This window comes from Anopheles arabiensis, chromosome 2, assembly GCF_016920715.1.
Source record: "Anopheles arabiensis isolate DONGOLA chromosome 2, AaraD3, whole genome shotgun sequence".
Classification (NCBI taxonomy): domain Eukaryota; kingdom Metazoa; phylum Arthropoda; class Insecta; order Diptera; family Culicidae; genus Anopheles; species Anopheles arabiensis.
Genome location: NC_053517.1, coordinates 25,925,051 through 25,943,846, shown reverse-complemented (window position 1 = coordinate 25,943,846; position 18,796 = coordinate 25,925,051). Strand labels below are relative to the sequence as shown.

Sequence of the window (18,796 nt, the reverse complement as noted above, 5' to 3'; positions counted from 1 at the left end):
TATCACACCCTTTCGGTTCTCTTTGTCATCCACCCGCTTTGCTCATGTGCATGCGCGCATCAAATGCATCCATCGCCCACGTGTACATACGCTACTACACGTACACTTATCCCGCGCCAACGAGCAGTACTGACCGGAATTGGTTTTTTCACAGTGGAAGCGGTGCGGCCGTCACGGCCGTCAGCTGGCACCCGTTCAGCTCCACGCTGGCCTCGGTCGATCGGGCCAAAAAGTGTACGATCTGGTCGAACGCCTAACCCAGCCCCCAGCCAGCCACGACGGTACCGCCGACGGGCGACGGGCTGATGTCGACAGCGCCTGGAACGGACGAAGCGGCAGTTCTGCGGGATGGCACAACGCCAACACCACCCCCACCACCGTTCGCGCGCCGTTGCTGGCGGTTGCTGTTACTGTTTTCCCTACTATCGTCCGTGTTCGTGACCTCCGATGTCTGTTAATATGTTCGTTCATTGGGTCAGATTACTCTGCTGTGGTTTTTGCGACGGAACCTGGTTCCTTCTCGGCTGCTTCGGATTTTTTTACGTGTTTTTTTTCAATCGGTTTCTTCTTTTCCCTTTTCATACTGTTCCCTACTATTCATCGAAACACACAATTAGGTAAGCACAAGGGCCTTTTTGCCGAACGGGGATGGTGAGTTTGTTACCACTTCCGTTCAACCGTGCTGGATCTTTTGCAAGTAATAAAACATTACTAAAAAAAACTTGAATAACCATTTACTTTACTGTAACTTTGTTTAAATGCATCCGTTGTGTAAAAAATCCCTACCGAAATCTCTATGAATTTTGAATTCTTCTATCACTTTAGCATCCCAAACCATTAGTTCCGTGCTGTGCCTACTCTTACACCTAAAAAAGGGTGCCCTTTCATCATGTCAATCACTCGAACCGAACCGGTCCCACACATTACAGCTTAGCCAGCTCCGTATCGACCGATGGGTCGCGCACCAGATGGCGCACCTTATCAAAGGCCGGGTGTTGCTTGTCACGCATCAGCTTGAAGATAACGTTTTCGCTCGTCGTCACAAAGCATCCGTACTGCTTCAGGCGCTCCAGCGCAAACTTTCGGTCCTCCTGCGTGCGCGAAACGGAACAATCGGCCGCCACATGCACGGTGTAGCCCTTGTTGAGCAAATCCATGGCCGTTTGCTCGAGACAGATGTGCGATTCCAGCCCGAACAGTACCACCGTCTCGGGACCCTGCGCCCCGTACAGTTCCTCGATCTTGCGCTGCACATCCGGTATCATCATGCTGAACAGCGTCTTCGGGTATACGCCCTTGGCGTGCGAAATGTCCAGCTCACTCACGATGCGGCCCAACTTTTCCGGATAGTGTTCGGTGACGATCAGCGGTACGTCCAGTATTTTGCCCGCTTGCAACTAAAAACGAAACAAGCAAAGCCCATGGGAAGGGGGGGAGGAGGGAGGGTGGTTAATTAGTGTTTACCCGATAAGCGAAACTACGGCTCGTGGCGCCGTGCCGAAGGTGACCCCTTACCAGTTTGCTAGTGTTTTTGATCACTGGATCGAACATCTTCATGCCGGGGCGAAACTTGTCCTGCAAGTCGCACAGCATAAATAACGTTTTCTTCACATCGAGATAACCGAGTTTGGTCAGCTGGCGAGCCATGGTGGTGGATATGTAAGAACAAAATATTTGTTACCGCAGCCGTGCAAATAACGCGAATGTTTGCCGGTTTGACAACGCGAAACGCTTCGACAAACGCTTCATGCTGTCAGGCAGGCGAGCTGAGGCGGCAGTCTGTGCTGTTGGAAAACTACGCAGCGACACAGAGCAAGAAAATTTTGGATTTTGTTTAGTTCTCTAAATTCCTTGGATTTAGTGTAATGTTGTACTGAATCATTCTTAATGATTCTTTTGTTTGAATGTACAATGATGCATGATTTGAGCCTCGAATCATATCGCCATGATTCGTGTATCTTTAGAAATTTCTGATTTATAAATCTCCAGAAATCATCAGGACAGTGTAAATGCGATCTCTGAACGAGTAGACCCTCGCACGCAAGAAACATTGGTCAGCCATAACGTAGCTCTTAGGAATCACGTACGGCAGCGTACGATTCTGGGGACGTGCAATTGAGAGACCGTTCACGCAGAACAGAAAATATCATGCGACCAACTGATCCGCCCAGAAAACCATATGAACCACTGTGGCTTATATCAGGCGTTCAAATTTCAGGAAATATTTTTGTGAAGTCGAATGGGCTATTGGGTAAATCAGGAATTGCTCTCGGCTCACTTCATGCCAAGAACAACTAGCTAAAGTTCCCTGGTTTTGGAAGACATTTTCAGAAAGGAGCCGGACCCTTCGCCCGATTTATGAATTCGTCATATTTTCAACAATCCCAGATAAACAAATGAATGATTTTCAGGAAAGGTGAGTAAGTGGTCTGCAATGCAGGTATTCTTTCAAATAATGTGTATTTGACAGTTGAGATGCTCTACAAAAATACAAATACAAAAATAATATGTTTTTGTCCTCTTTATACTACACGAAATCGTGCCAAAACACGTTTCAATTATGTTTTTTCAACTGTGGGGACGCCATTTGTTCGAGTTGTTTTGCTTGTGGCTCATCGTGTGTGTTAAGTTTTAAAGGCTTATAAGATGATAATAAGTATTGTCATCATCATGCCGAATTTCGCCGAATTTCGATTTCCAAACCAATAGTTATCTGTCCATTGCATTATGACAGAAAAATACAAAACGAAGGCGACAGTATTTTCCACTGTCTAATAAGCTTATCAATGTTTGAATCTTTTTTCAATGCAAATGAAACCAATCTGCTCAAAGGCTCTATAAAAAAAACCGTCTCACAATTCTTCTTCTACTGTTCAGTTTTATTGATGTTTTGGGAGTTTATCGTGAATCATGTAGATTGTAGAAACGGATTTCCATGTTCGAAAATTTAAATTTTGTTATGAATCAACCGTTGTGATTATCGAAAAATATTTATATTTTCAACAGTGAAGTATTTATTTATAGCACTAGACGTGTAGCGATTTGCGGAGAGTCGTGCACTGTATTTAATTAACTTTTCATATTTTTACGGGATTAAATGTTGCTAATGTAAACCCAAATGTCCAATCTGCATACCCTGGCGCAGTGCTATTTGGGAAATTTTCGTAATTCGAAAAAATTACCCCGCGTTCGAAGCCGTGGTCATAGTGACCAGAAATACCGATAGATCTGTATTCCTACCGATTTTGGATATGCCTACCGACTTACATATGAGCCCCGTAAAACTACCGATTTTTCATTTATCCTTCCGAAAATCCCAGATTTTGTCGTAATACTGACCAAATAGTCATATAACCATTTCCCAAATCGCTTAATGCATAAACTTCATCCATATAAATCACTTTCAACCAGAACCAGAAGTTCAAAACTAATTCAAGAGTGAATTATGCAGGATTTGTAGAAACAATCTCTTATTATGTTTTGTTATCATTACACTTACCAATTCATCCAAATAATGGGCATAGCTGCTGACAGCACATTCGATTTAGCAATGTCCTATGCGGCTACTTGGAGCCCCAAAAAAAGGGAGTCCTAAAAGTTAAGAAGCAAATATGCTTCTCAATCATTCGTTGGGTTAGAATCCCTAGTACAATTTTCAGATCAACATTTCAGAAAGGCCTTATGTGACTGCTATGAACCAAATCTACCCCTCCCCCGCTCCCCGTTCAACACTTCAAAATCTACCGAAAACTACCGAAAAAAATTAAAACCCCCACCGAAAACTACCGATAAAATGTTGATGCGCCTACCGAAAACCGCCAAAATAATCTGGCCACACTGACCGTCGCCGTCCATTTTCGGACAGTGGCTTCGGTGGCCGTGATGGATGCGCTGCGCTGGTGTTGGTGAAATCTAGCGACGAAGGCAGCCATTTATTTACCTCGTCCGTCGCGAGCGATAAATAAATACGAAAATTTGTGCGTTATCGGTGCTTGCGCGTGCAAAAAGTGTGTCCCGCGAGTGGCCCCCGGTGCAGGGCAGCTGGTGGGAGTGCAGTAGCCCGGTTCCGTGCGTGACAAGTGCGAGAAAAGTGGCGTGGAAATGTGCGGAAAATGTGTGTGCCCTAGAAGCGCGACGTGCAGCAGCATCGTGTAGAAGTGTGAGCGTACGGGCGGTGTACGGGGGAAGGTGAAGACGTGCTTTGCTACCTGGCACACAAGGGAGAGGGTCGTTTTTTTTTTGGCCCCATTAGTCGTCACTGGCAACAACCACCGACGAATATTTTTTTTTAAATTGTGTGCCGTGTTTCGTGTAAAGGAAAAGCTTCGATACCGGGGTCCGGTAGCATCGTGCACTGAAAAAGGCGAGTGGTTCCAGCTTTTTTCTCTTCCGATCGTAGCAAACGGCGGCAAAACAATTCCTCACCCTGTGTGTTGTCTGCTGCCCAGCACAGTCCCCTTCTGTCTCGCTCACGCTCGCCCAATTGAGCCTGGATACAGTGCACTGGCGTAAGCGAGGAAGCGGCCACGGGCAAAAGTGCGGATCCGCCGTGTACGCGTGAGCGAGTGTGTGTGTGTGTGTCGTACGTGTAAGCCTGTGTTTGTGTGTGTGTGCGTGCGCGCTCGTGCGTCCGTGTGTGTGTGTGTGTGTAAAGTGCGTGTGCCGAAATGGTTGTGAATATTAGTTGTGTACGTGTGCAGTGATTACGTTCGTGGCCGTGTTTTGTCCCGTGAGTGCAGGGCAGAACCGCGGTCACTGCGCCTTTCGCGTCCACGCGTCGACTTCCGTTTGCCAATGAATCGTCGGCAGTCATTGGACAAGCCAGGTGAGCAGCAAGGTGAAAATCAGTTTCCTCTTTTTTTATTATTGCTTTCACTAAACCCGCTCCCGCTTCCTCGAATATTCATTCCCTCTGTATCCCGATTTCCCACACTTCCTTCAACGTAAACGTAAAAATGATGGTCTCAAATCGCCGGGTGAGAATTGGTGCGCGCCCAGTCAAAGCAAGGATGGTGATGGATCGAGCAAAAAATCTGTGCGTGTGCGCCCAATTCCTTCGTCCCAACAAATCAGTGACGGCGGAGACTGACCCGTGTGTACGGTGTGTGAGTGTGTGTGTACGTGTGGTGTATGCGTTTGCGCGCGTGTGTTGGTGAACTCTTTGTGTGGCGCTTGTCGTGTGGCGCGCGCCAGTGTGCGTGCATTGTTGAGAATCATAGTGAGCAGCGACACGGGAAACTCTCTCACTGCTGGCTCACCCAGTCTTGCTTCTGCTTCTCGCGGTGTTTTCTTTGTCGTGTCTGCATTCACGTTAGAAAAAAATTGTAATCCATACCGTGTGTCGCACGTTGCTCTGCCGTGATTTGGTAAATGATTTGAAGCGTTATTAGAATATGCAAGTGTTACACGGTGGTCAGTAGGACGTTGCTGCTTGCCATTTTATCAATTTAATGGAATTTCATGTTAATGATAACTATTTCATAAATGTTGCATTAGTTCACATTATTGACACAAACAAACAACAAACCCAACCGATCGATTGGACAGCGATCGTTAGTGAACGATGGAAAGAAAACAACGCATTTATGTTGTTTTGACAAATAAAAACTCGACATTTGGGCCATTATCGTCGATCATGGTGAGCCACAAGCCTCATTAAACGATACTTAACACACGCCGATACTTGGAAGGTAAAAACAATTACAGCATAGCACTGGAAAACACACATGATTATAACAAGCGTTCATTACACAACGCTCTCAAAAGTTACATATATTTGAACCTGCCGAACCGTTTTTATGAAAATGTGTTTTTAGTCTTTTTTTAATTTTTATTCCATCGTTCCTTCACCGCTATATTCTCCCCATTCACCGATTATTTAGGTTAGAATGCTCAACGTGACAGCAAACTAGGGCAGTCCAGAATATCCAAAAGGTGTTTCTTGTGCTGTTCATTCATTGATTGGATTGTATATTTAGATCATTCATGATGCTGTCTTTCTAAAGCAAAGACCCTCGTTTCGTTTCTTTCCAATGTTTGTTTTAAAAAGTTGGCTTGAAGTAAACACAGAATCATTACCATCAACACAGTCGCACAGGAATTCAACAGATTGATCGCGCAGACGTATGAAAATCGTTTTGTTTTTGCTGAGTGTTTGAGTTTTGATGAAGAATTCATATCCGTGCGCTCTCACAAACAAACAATGGCCCAGCAAGGAGCGCCTGTTGATCCCAAAAGCCTTAACAAGCAAAATTATAACCGATAAAACTGATGGAAAAAGATAAAAAAAAAACAGTTTTTTGTTAAATAGTCTGTTGCTGATTGTAGTTGTATTTGCTATCGTTTTTGGTGGTTTGTCGTTACATACAAAATTTATTTCATTTAGTACTTGAATGGTACTAAAATCCTACATATCAATTTCCTGCTAATTAATCAACATCAACCCGCACTGCACATAACATAAACAATCCCCTGGCAAAACAAACGATGCTCCTCCGATCCACAACATGTCGTTTGTGTGCTTGTGTGTGTGTGTGTATGATGATGTGCAGTATGCGAAAGCGGAAACCCCCCCCCCACAATCTCTTCTTCCTGCGCACGCTCGTCGACACATTAAGGGCCGTGGGAAAACGTGCTCCGCCGCCGCGCGCGTGCATGTTGTGTCTGGTCGTCGAGCATAATTTGGGAGGCACTAAGATGGGTTTAGGGAGGAAAGTGGCAAAGATTTCAGTCCCCGTTTGCCCACCGTGTAGAAGTGGCTGTTTCCTCCCGGGGCGTTGCTTTCATCCCCTCGTTAAAATGTCACCAGCGCGCAGCAAGAGCAGCAAGCGAGAAACCCCGAATGGTCGAACAGTGTCGAAAAGCGATTTATTCTTTGTTTGTACAGGCAATCGTCGCAGTTTGTGGTAGTTTCCTGCAGTTACTTGCTTTCGCCTCTGCTCTGCTTTTTTCCCTTTTTTTTTAGACAAAGCTAGTGCAAAGGCATTTCGATGCCGTTTAGTAGCGATCATAGCAGATCGTTGTTTGTCACCTAATGAGCTTCTCTAGCATAAACTGTTGCATGATAGCAATGCTTCCGGTGCTGATGAACCCGCAATGAGGATGGGATAAAGGCCATTAACCGTTGCAGCTGGGATTAGTTGATTTTTGTTATAACAAAAGCCGAACCCTTTCTTGCAGCTGGCGGCTAAAAAAGAATGAGTGCGCTAAAGGTATGCACAATGAGAGCAAAAAACATTCACCACATCTTGTCTTGTGAGTGTGCATGTGCCAGCCCCGGGATGCTTGAGACACACAATAAAACTGACCCAAATGTTGGTCGTACTATTTTGTGAGCTAAGCCGCCCACCGGGTCGTCGCCGACCGAGAGACAATGTTCCCGAGCCACGTCTTCGGTGGGAAAGTGTCGCAGAAATTGTTGCCACCGCGTTCTAAGACACACAGCCGAAATGCTCGGGTGCGTGGCAGCGAACACTTCTTTTGCTCTTTCGATAAACCGCGTGCCACCCCGACCCAGCTCTCTGTGTGACGTCAATCTTTCGCTTAATCGCTGTCGGTTGATGGGGGTTTTCTTCCCCCTGACTGTGTGTGTATGTGTGTGTATGCGTGCCCACGCACGGAATGCACCAGCCATCGGGTGGAGGGGGGTGCCAAATGGTTCGACAAATAACGTTAAACAAGCGTACTGAGAAGCATAAAAATCGCCGCCGAAACGACCGTAAAAACACAGCGTTACGTCGGTGCCGAGGAAGCTGAGAGGAAGAAGTCGATGTCTCTTGCTCAAGTGGCCAAATAAAATACGCACAAAATTAGAATTTGTCACATTTCACGAACGTCGTTGTCGTCTGTGCTGTGGTTGCGTGCGCTGTGGTGGTGGGAGTTGTCTTGACTGTTTTTTTTAGTGATGATCGACGACGATCTTATGTCGCGTGTTGTTCGTAGCATTTGTGTGCTTCGAATTGGCTACGCATGTTTTTTTTTTGATCGTGCGGCAGTTTGTACTTTTCCAATGAATTACTTCCTGTTGGCTTACCAGAATCCAATTTGAAAAGAAACAATTCAAGCTTGGTTTAACAAATTGTGCACCAAAAAAATTCTATCCCCCTCTCCGGCACGAAAAGAAAGTCTTTTTACTCTTCGGTGAAGGCTTTTCTCTCTATCTCTCTCTCTCTCTCTCTCTCTCTTTCTTTCTCTGTCATCCCTCTATGGGGGAGGAGATGTAATTTTGCTAAATTAAAATGCTAAAAATATGTAGCTTGCTTCTCATGGTGTGTGCCAATTACGCTCGTGATGCGGCCATGTGCTGCACACAGTCACATACCTCCGCCACAGTGGGAGGGCTGGTCAATGTGTGACGGCGGACGACAACACGGGGTCAATGCGTGCGCCAAAACAAGCGGGGAAATCCCTAGCCTAGCGTGCTAGTAGGTACGGTGGCCAATTCTTTTCTGGGCCACTTGTTTAGTGGCGGTGGGCCGCGCAAAACCGGGCGAAAAACATCTTCAACTTGTAAAGGGTGGTGGACAGTGCCGCGCATATGCACACACACATACACACACTCACACACCCCGACAAGAGAGCAGACCCAAGCATTCAGCTCAAGTTCAATGGCTTGACGGGGCCAGAGAAAAGCCAATAAAGCAAACACAACACACACACACACATTCACGGGGACAACAGAAGTGACATTCGATAATTATTTTTGGATCGAATCAATGCAGTAAAATGCATGTAGAATATTATAATTTTTGTTCGTTTAAAACTGATTTGAAGTTTTGTGCAAGCTTTCAACGTGCCGATTGAAGTGTTGAGGTTTTTTTTTCGACGCTCTTGATCATTTTTCCTCTGATAAAACACTTCTGATTGGATTAACGATTTCCACAGGTTCTTTCAAATAACAATTTATAATCGTAAAAAGAAACTTGATTCATATGTATAGTTATAAATTACTTTGTTATTATATCTGTTGTACAAAATTATCGATTCTATGTTTATTCTAGAGTCTTTTAATTACTTACTTACACTCGAAATATGTTTAAAAAGTAAAAAATAGCGTTCCTTTAGCAAAGAAAAATGAACGAAATATAATAAAATTATAATTGAATGATTGAGTGATATAATTGAATGATTGCAAGGCTCTATCCTCACTTGCATTTGCATGTCTGTGCAAGCAATCGTAAACCATTGCTCCTAATTCAGTTATAACGCATATATTTGGCTATGTAAATCAATTCTCATGCACGCACAGGAGGCTCCCCAATGAGCTTGTGTACCAAAAAGCAACTTTTTTTTTGGTGCCATTTCTTTTCCCCTCGCACGTAAGCGCTTGACAACCGGTAGAACTGTTGTAGCTGTGTTTTTACTTTTCCAAAAAAAAAAAAGAACTTATTTTTTGTTTTCCAGCCGGCTCAACGTGCACGTTGGTGGTGCGGGTTTTTTTTTAACAGACAGCACCACCACCATGTTACACGATGGTTGGGATTGTGTGTTGTGAACATTGTTGCATAAATAACATAACGCCGCAGCAGCACGCCAAACAACAGCGCCCGTTTTTTGTTTGGCCGTGTTTCAGTAACACGTCCCCCCCTTCGGGCAGGTGCGTGCGGCGTGGGTTCTGTTTTGACTGCAAAAGGAGAGGCAGGTCTCGTTGTCCCCCTCCCCCCCCCCCTCCCACTTTTATAGCGTGTGTTAGGTTAGGGGATAAGTGTTTGGGTGGAGTTTCGGCAGCAGTGGGGCGCGGAATACACCATTTACGAGTGTTTTCTTCCGGCTGACCTATCCCAACACGCTCCCGCGCGAGTTGTCGATGGTGTGTGTGTGTGCCCTTTTGGTGGTAAAAGGGACAGTCCTTGACAGTGAATAAGTTAAGGATTATTAACAGCTGAAATCGTCGAGTGGTTGTTGCATCATTTTTTTGCACTTTGTGTGTCAGCAAGTGTCAAATCGGCAGAAGAGACTGTGGTTGCTACAATTTAAACGCTTTTTTTGTACTTCTGGAAACAATATAATACACTTGTTTGGGGACTTTCTTTCTAGAATTGCGTGATTATTGTTGCCTGCATGATGGGGATCAATTTGCTACTATAAAACCCTCCTTTGATGCTGATGGAGTAAAACTTCTTACGCGCTCCAGTTGCCCTCGGTACTTCCCGGTCGTAATGCCACCACCGGCACGAACACTGTAAAGGCTCCCGTTGTTGTATAGACCCAGCGAGCGGCGGCGGCGACGGTAAAGTTGCCAAAGTGATAAAAATCTCTGACCCACATTACCCTTCTCGTAGAGCGCAGCAAATCGTTTCCGGAATCTCGCGCGTGAAGGCACATTCCACGCCCAAGAAGGTTTGCTCCGGCGCGCCCCGCTGAGTTTTTGCTGGAAGAGAGGGGGTGCAGAGTGGTCGATGGGAAACAGCAGGGGTATGAGTGTGTGTGTGTGTGTCGGAAGAAGGGTACTGCTTTTTGCTTCCGACTTACATTGAATGGCGGCGTGTACCTACTCTAACGTACCAGCTGGCTGTGTGCTGCTGCTGGCGTAACGAAGGCCGCGCCGCGCTAGTAGTAGTAGGTCGCAAGGAGCTGGAGGGATATTGGGACGTGTGTTTCATTCATGGTTTCGTTTTTCGCTGCCTCCCTTTCCACGCAGACCCATGGAGAGGAGGGGGTAGAGCGAGGGTGGTATGCCCTCAAGGACGTAAAAGAAAACCGCGCCAGCGGCAGCACACTGACAACACGACACGAGACTTAAGACGAGGTTGTGACGGTGGGTGGGATCCCGAGCTGAGTGGGGACGAGGTGTGAAACGTGTCCGTGGGCTTACTTTATCTTGTCGCGCCCGGGCTCTTCCCCCCGCGCCCTTTACGGAAGCATACTTTTGCTACGTCTTTTACCGGGTTTTTGCAATTTTGCCAGGATTTTGTTTCTTCGCCTTTTCTTTGAACGAGGGCGATTCTTTTCGATTTCCTCTTTGTTTCCTAAGGAAGAGTAAAGTTTAAGACTGCAAGCATCTTCTGTAAGCGCCTGCACGAAGATGTGTGATTCTTAAAGCGTGGTTCTTAATGATTTGATGTCATTCTTTCGAGTGTGGCGTGTGTTACAAAGGGCTCCTGCAAAAGGGGTAGAAAAAAAAATGCAGTTATTTCGGTACAAATTTCCATTATATATAACAGTATCAATATAGTTGACAAAAAAAAAACAGGCAAAAAGCTCATCCCAACATTACTCCCCTTATAATGCAATTGCAAATGCAGCAGGCTATTGCTAGTGTTCTGGTACAGGTTTGGTGTATAGCCGTTCCCGAGTGGGACCACTTGTTGTGCGGCCGGGGTTTGGTGTGTTTGTTTGTTTGTTGCGCATGCCACAGGCCCCAACAAGCAAACCGGTCGTCGTGCTAGGTTATTTTTTGTGAGCTTGCTCCCTACGCTGGTTTCAGTTTTCCTCGTTCGTTCGCTTTTAAATCCGGAACACAGCCATCATCCGTTGCTATGCGTCACGCAATAGACCCCACCACACACACACACATGCACGCCACAGTGGTGAACGGTCACATGTATGTTGCATGTGTGTGTGTGGCTGCTAGCATCTGTGTTAGCAAGAGATACTTTCACTCGGAAGTGTAGGTAGGGACATAATTTTTATCGCGCACCGTTCGATACACACCGCGCTTTGGCCGGCGGAGACGGGAGCGAAGAGAAAAGGTGGACGGCGTGTTTTGATGGTTTCATGTGTACCCGTTTTGGGGTGGTAAAGCGGCAAACGGTGAAAAAGAAAGTGTGTGCTATATTCGGTGGACACTTTTACTAGCTTCGTGTGAAGCTGTTGACTTCCAAGGTCTACTACTGCACAATTTGGATAGTATTTTTAGAAGGGGCAGAGGTGTAGAAGGTTTATCTGATGTTTTTGATGCATCATTGTTAAGTTGCAATATGTTTCAAACTGTCATAAGGATTGAAATCAGCGATGGGCAAAGCTGGACAAAAATCAGGAGTCGACTCCGATCCGACTACAGAAATTTCGAAATCGACTTCAGAAGGTCGGTCCGCTTTTCATTATCAGTAGTCATACGGAGTCGCCCGGAGTCGCCCGGAGTCGGCCGAAATATGTTTATGAAGTGCAAACGGAAGGGGACAGAGTGAAACACACCGGGAAGTGAAATGCTTACGGCAGACTCAGACCCCAGAGACTTTGGACGACTCCGACTTCGAGCGACTCCGACTTCGGATGACTCCAGACGACTTTGGACGACTCCGGACAACACCGGACGACTACAGATTACTCCGAACGACTTTGGATGACTTCGGACAACTCTGGACGTCTTCGGACGACTCTGGACGACTTCGGACGACTCTAGACGAATTTAAACGACTCCGGGCTACTCTGGACGACTCAGGGCGACTTCGGACGACTTCAAACGACACCGAATGATTCCAAACGATTCCGGATGACTCCAGACGACTCCGGACTATTCCGGACGATTCCTGGCGGCTCTGGACGACTCTAACTCTGGGCGGGACTAGTGGTTCTGATTTTGCCGGAGTCGGAATCGGACTAACAATAGTCGGAATCAGATCATAATCATAAACGCGCAAAACGTATCTAACCAATGACACGCGTTAATTTGCCTTGCTGCTGCTTCGGTCAAACGATTATTAGGCGCCCCCTGCGCTTAAACTGAGCGTAAAATAGTCACATACTTCAACCGCCGCACGCCAGCACGAGGAGGAGGAGTGTTTGGGGCAAGGAAGCAGGTGAACGCTAATTCCGGGCTCAAACACACACCACATTCGCTAGGGAAGAGAGGAGGGAGTTCGATTATTTAATTATGCATATGATTTTAGAACCAAGCGTGACTGTGTTTGGTTGGTGCATTTCGAATTGGCGCGCCAGAATAAACGATATCAATGCTCTCTCGCGCTCGTTAATGAACTGTAATGCGAACCGGAAACACCGGGGTCCGGGGGTGGTCTGGCAAAACTAAGTTTGGAAGGATATATTATCATTGTCACTGCCGAGCCATGATAACTACGCCTACTCTTGAATAATAATCAATTTGACATTGTTGGAACTGTGTTGCGATTTTATTGTTTTGAGTTAATTAGTTTTAACTCAATGAACTCAACATTGAATCCCTCAGACTTTCGACAAGCAATCGAACTGTTACTTCTTTCTAATGGTGCTTATTTCGTGTGGTGATGAGAAGAACCTGTTGCATTCGAACCATTCAATCGGCATTCTGAGAGAGTTTCAGTCACCAAGCCAAGCAGGTTCCGCAAATAACCAATCACATACATTAATTCAATAAAGTAGATTACACTCCATATAAACTTGGTGCGGTGCGTTCGTTCAGTCGGGCCAAACCGTTCGATGTACGACTTAATATGCACTTTCCCGAGCTTGACCAAGGTGTAAAGTGTTTAATCGCCAAGACGTGCGGTATTCGCTAAGAACAAGACGTGCTGGTTTTCGTCTTAGCTTTATCCGACTGGTCCAGCCGGAACCGTAACGGCGAGAGAGAGGGAAAGTACATCCGCTGGGTGACAGGTTCGATCGCCTGCGCGCAGGTAAATAGTACGTGACGGTTGTGATGCTTTTGCATATGTCCCCCTCGCTACCAGTGCACAACGTGTGATGATTATTCATCCACCGGTCGATCGAAAGATGCGCTTCATCCCGCTGCAGGTGATGTTCAAATACTTCCTCAACCGTGAATGCATGAGGGAATAGAGATAGGGGGAGAGAGAGAGAGAATACGCGCTTCCTGTGTCGTCCATCCGGGGAAGGATCTAGTCCGACACCATCGCTCCTTGGTGTGGTTGGGGTTGGGATTGGGTTAGGATAAATTTATGCGTGACCGACCAGTCAGAACAGCCGGTTCCGTTGCTGCCTGATGGGCATCTCTCGCCCTTGCATTCCATCGGTGACGCAACTACGATGAAATCGCATGTGTGCGTGGATGTGCTGAGATGCATCCATAGTGCTGGAAAATTAGATTTAAATTGATTGCTACAATCACTCCAGTCGGCCGAACGGAGCTCCTATCCGTCCCAGGGTTTGTCATTATCTTCCGCCCAATCTCAGCGTTTCGTTCGAAGAAACAGAAAGGATCCACTGCACAAGGATGCTTTAGAAGTGCTTTCGGTTAGCCAATAAATCGAAGCTTCAAATGCTTAGCGAAAGGCATCATTGAGAGTCTCACCATCATCGTTTGTTCGGTGCGTCAAGCTTAATGTTTTGCCTGCGATCGTAACGGATTTTCCGGACGGAATTCCGGACCACCAACGCTGGGAAGTTTGATTTCAGGGCATGTATTGTATCATTGGGCCGAAGATTCGTTTGCAAGATTCGTTTGTGATGTGAAGAAATTGAATTATTAGCTTGGAATGATTGGATTTGCTGTCGCTACGGGTGATCCCTTATCGGCAGTGCGGGTGCGAGTTAGTGTGTCCGGTCCGTCATGTAATCCACGGGCACGACGACTGCAGTGTAACCCTCTTCGTCTAGGTGTGACAAATGTATGTCTAAAGGATGCACTATTATCCTTCCTGCCATTGGGTTTGATGATACTGATTTCCAATACCCCTTTTGATATTCGAGGCTGTATCGATCCTGCGAATGGAGATAAATCGAAGGCAATAAGCGATAGTCGTCGTGTTCATCCAGGTTGGTTAGTAAATCCGCGATACGGCACGGTCAGTCCGTGGACCATTTCATGCGCTTTGTGTCACTCCCTGCTCATAGCATATGTTTGTGTGCGTGTGTTGGTGATTGAGAAGGAGTAACCAGTGTGATGCGGAAATGGGTTCGCTTTAATTGCGCATGTATGTCCATGCACCCTTTGGTCGTGAGGGGAGAGAAGCATTAGGATCAGTTGGGAGGAACCCGTCTAGACGTTTACGAGTCAGCGGTGATGACCGGCCACCCTCCCCGGAGGGCATTACTGTCTCATGCACATACAGTGGAGAGCTGTGTACTGTGAAAATCGTATCGTAAATTGCAATTTTACGTGTTTGTAATGTCATGAATATGTAGTGGAAGAAAATGAGCCCACAGTAGGATAAGTTCAGTATTGAAAATTATCAAATTCAAAAGAACGATTCTGTACTATGTATAACAGCCATTTGCTTTTTACTTTGCAAGCTAAAACAAATAGATTTCGCAAGAAAATATGAAAGCTTATTAACTCAATATGATCTGTTTAGTATATTTAGTCTGTAATCTGTTTAGTTAATTATCATTTTAATTAGATGTCGTGCTTCAATAAATCAGAAAGTTCTTGGTATAAAAATAATGTAAAAAGCAATTTTAATGAATGAAAAATGACGTCTGCATTACCGCTGTAGTAATAGTTTCGATTGCAATTGTTATTTAGCATAAATGAAGCGAATAAGGTTTTTTACCAGGAATGACACTCACTCCCGAGATTTCCATATTTTTTTTTTCAAACATTTTACACACATACTTTTCCACTTCCGCTGCACTGAACCATCCGTATTGACACATTGGCGAGCGATTCTGCATGCATAATTCGCCGTAATTATCAATTATAGTGCGCGTGTAGCGCGGGCTTCTTGCATGAATATGTATATAAATTACCGGTTTTCGGGTTAAACATGATTTATTATTACCAACCTATTGCCCCAATCCCTCTACTACCCGGTCCTTCCCTGCCGGCAGGTTAAAAAGTAGACTTTTTCTGTGTGAATTATTGTCCGAAAAGTTTTGCGTGCCAAAATGTCATCCGTTTGCGGGGCTGCTGCTGCTGCCTCGAAATGGGCCGAAACAGCGAGAGCAAAACCAAAAATTAAACGGCCAGTGTTGAGAGTGGAAGATGAGCTGCCCCGGTTTCGATCGATAAATGCATAATACGTGTGCGTGTGTGTGCACTCGGTTACTTTGTGTCTCCAGCCACCATCCCGGGGATCCTCCCGGGTCGTTCAGCGGAAAATGTTTATTGATGGTGCATTTTTAAATAATGCAAAGTTATGTCCAACGTGTTGTTTTTTTTGTGTGTGTTAATGCTGCCAAATTATATATAGCGTGTGGCGACGGGTACGCCGCTGTCAGGTGGCTCTTATCCTGTTATGTTCTGTGTAACGTCGTCGTCATCGTTGTCAAATTAATAAACGATAGTAAAAGCTTAATAATGAAAGCAACACAGGGACACGGCGGGGTCGAAATGTCACGAACCGCCACCGGTGTCCACCCGCGGCAGAATTCGATGCTCGGGCGGGCAGCATGGCAATGATGAGTTCCAATATGTTGTATCACTTCTTCCCACGGGAAGAATGCACAGAAGCCACACACTATCAGCATTCGGTGGGCCGCCTACTACGTGAAGATGAACGATTTTGCAAATTGAAATTAATATCCTCGTGATAGTGTTTTACGCAGCATAAGCGTTCGATGGTTTTTTATTATTATTTTTGCACTGGAGCACCTCTCCTTTGTGCCCTCTGCAAAAGCTATTCATTTATTGATTATTTTTTTGTACGTGGTCTTGTTGTATGTTACAGAAGCGCTCTTCAACGCACATTCCCATACAGGGACACACACACACACACTCACCCACATACACTCATATGCACAAAGGACCTCCTGCGCACAGCCGATCCGTCCAGGGATATTAATTGCTTTACGGCATTTTCCCTTCAATTACAAGCCACGCTGTGTGTGATGAAACATGAAGCTGTCAACTGGGGACGGCACAATCACACACACACACACACACACAAAAAACATCCCTAGCCGGTATTTTATTTCTGCAACGAGTGGAAAAAAACGGTCTACATGAGCTTGATGCATGATTCCGCACATTTTAGTGTGCATCACAGCACAATGTTTTGTATTGCACGAAAGGGCTGTGGAAGTAAGATCAAAACAAAACTGCAGAAAATGACTCTTGTCTACTTTTGCCCCCCTTGACAGTTGATGTGTCTATCGATGATTTCATTTTGTACTTGCATTCTACGGTTTTTGTTAAGCTTTACTGTGTAACGGAAGAGAAAATGGGTCTAAAACGATGCCGCGGTGTGAAACCGACCACACAATAGAGGTCTTGTGAATATCAATCTTTATTTTAAACATCAATTAGCGTGATCAGTGCACTTGTCCATCCATCCCGATATCCCCCAACATCATCAAGCAGTCTGAGCAGCGGTCTTTAGTGGCGATGAGTTCTAGAGAATGCTTTCATCGATTAATAATACAATTATTTATTACAACTTTACTTGTTGTTACTATGTTAAGCATTCTAGACGCGATGGGGTTGTAAAACAAGTCATTCGTCTGTCAGCACTGTACTATTACATGAGAAAAAGAAAGCGTGGTGTCACCTGTTTCCTAAACCTACTGAACGGGAGAAGCAACGGAAAACGTTACAATTTGTCAAAATGCCTGCACATCTCATCCGTGCCGGAATGTGCAGCGAAACGGTTTCGAACCAGATGTTTCAGCGTTTCCACCGGATGAAAGTAAAACCAAAGAACAAACTCCTCACCCACACAGTGCGCTAATGATTTACGGTCGCTAAAACACTGAAGCGGACACTGATGCTACGCCACAAAACACCTAATAAATTCCCTTCCACCTTCCGCTTCCGTATCGCTCTCTCAACAGCGACGATATGGTCCTGTCGGGCGTCCGTCGTCAACGTCATCTTCACCATTACAGCGATTGCGGTGGCGAGAGAGGGAGAGAGAGCGCCGCCTAGAGTCTCGTCTATCAAATGCAAATACGCTCCAATCTCTCTGGTGCGTTTCATTACTGCTGGTTGGCGGGGTGCGTGTGCCTCCGAGATTTCACGTATTTATTGCGGAGTGCTGCACCAACCAAGCGCCAAAAAGCTGGAAGATAGATTGTGCCCAACGGCAGGACCTCACAGTAGGGACGAACGAGCTTCCCTGCGAGCGTCGTGGTGGCATGTGATGTTAGACAGCGCTGTAAGTGTTGTAGGCGGTGCATGAACACATACAACTCGCCTTTCTTGTTGCTTTACTTGCCTGGCGGCGAGTTTTGCATATCTCCCGGCACCGATCTCTGGCCTCTTGCTTGAGTTGGTGGTGTAGGTTTGTGGGTGTGTGTTGTCGTATCTTCCGGCCAGAACCATCAGCAGGAATAATAGTGTGTTGCTGATGGTGTGAAATATAACTGATGGGAGTTTTGGGTGCAAATCCTATTACTACCCCACCGTCTACCAACGACCAGCAAATACCGAGGTGTGTGTATAGTGTGTAGCAGTTAGTAGACGAAGGGTAAGCTTCCTAAAAACAAAAAACAAAAGAAGTACCACCGTCCAAAAAATCTGACAGCAATTTGCACTGAGCTCGCTGCGCTGACAGAAAATTAAACGGACGTAGTCTTTGGTCAGCTTTTATTGTGAGACGTAGAACGAGTGATGACAAGGTGGAGAAGGAAGGAAAATGAACCGTCCCAAAATTGGGCAATAGGATTCACAGTCCCACAGGGGAAAAAAACTGTCCTCAAAAGTTTTCCAAGCGCTCTTCTGGCAGTGTAGAGGAACAAAAAAAGCATTTGTTTATGTGTCTGCGTCTCTAAACCGTACGCTAGGCTGTTGCTTTACGGACAACTTTCGTTTTTTTATCCTTGTGGCGAGTCGTTTTGAGATTATTTTTCTTTCGTCCATTTGTTTGTGAATTTTCCCACCTTCTGCACCTTCTGTCTTGCGTGTAAAAGTTCTTCTTGTTACGTGGGCGACAAGGCGTCTCCTTTTACTCCTTTTGCTCGGTCTCGTCAGACAGTCACCGTGGTTGAAGTTGAATTACCTTAGTGTGGGATTAGAGAGAAA

At 45.7% G+C, this 18,796-nt stretch overlaps 3 protein-coding genes across 6 annotated transcripts in view; 2 read left to right on the top strand and 1 right to left on the bottom strand.

Annotated features, from left to right (window-relative positions):
• LOC120903778 (autophagy-related protein 16-1) overlaps positions 1-727 on the top strand; it is a 249,551-nt gene extending 248,824 nt beyond the window's left edge. The window contains exon 7 of one of the 2 annotated variants that reach the window (XM_040313399.1): positions 155-727. In XM_040313399.1, the coding sequence (XP_040169333.1) occupies positions 155-257 (103 nt within the window). In that variant the 3' untranslated portion in view covers positions 258-727. Of the gene's footprint in view, positions 1-127 lie in introns of both variants that reach the window. The other variant, XM_040313391.1, reaches the window with a different exon arrangement.
• LOC120903810 (isochorismatase domain-containing protein 1) lies at positions 723-1,647 on the bottom strand. The gene is made up of 2 exons (XM_040313429.1): positions 1,516-1,647; positions 723-1,397 (listed from the first exon to the last, which is right to left on the bottom strand). Exons 1-2 carry the CDS (start codon positions 1,645-1,647, stop codon positions 924-926), a joined length of 606 nt encoding a protein of 201 aa, XP_040169363.1. The 3' UTR covers positions 723-923.
• A 2,240-nt stretch (positions 1,648-3,887) lies between these two features.
• Positions 3,888-18,796, top strand: part of LOC120897898 (mucin-17-like) — a 44,937-nt gene continuing 30,028 nt past the window's right edge. For 2 of the 3 annotated variants that reach the window (XM_040303084.1, XM_040303080.1), the window contains exon 1: positions 3,888-4,837. In XM_040303084.1, coding sequence (XP_040159018.1) covers positions 4,795-4,837 — 43 coding nt within the window. In that variant the 5' untranslated portion in view covers positions 3,888-4,794. The remainder of the gene's footprint in view (positions 4,838-18,796) is intronic. The other variant, XM_040303081.1, reaches the window with a different exon arrangement.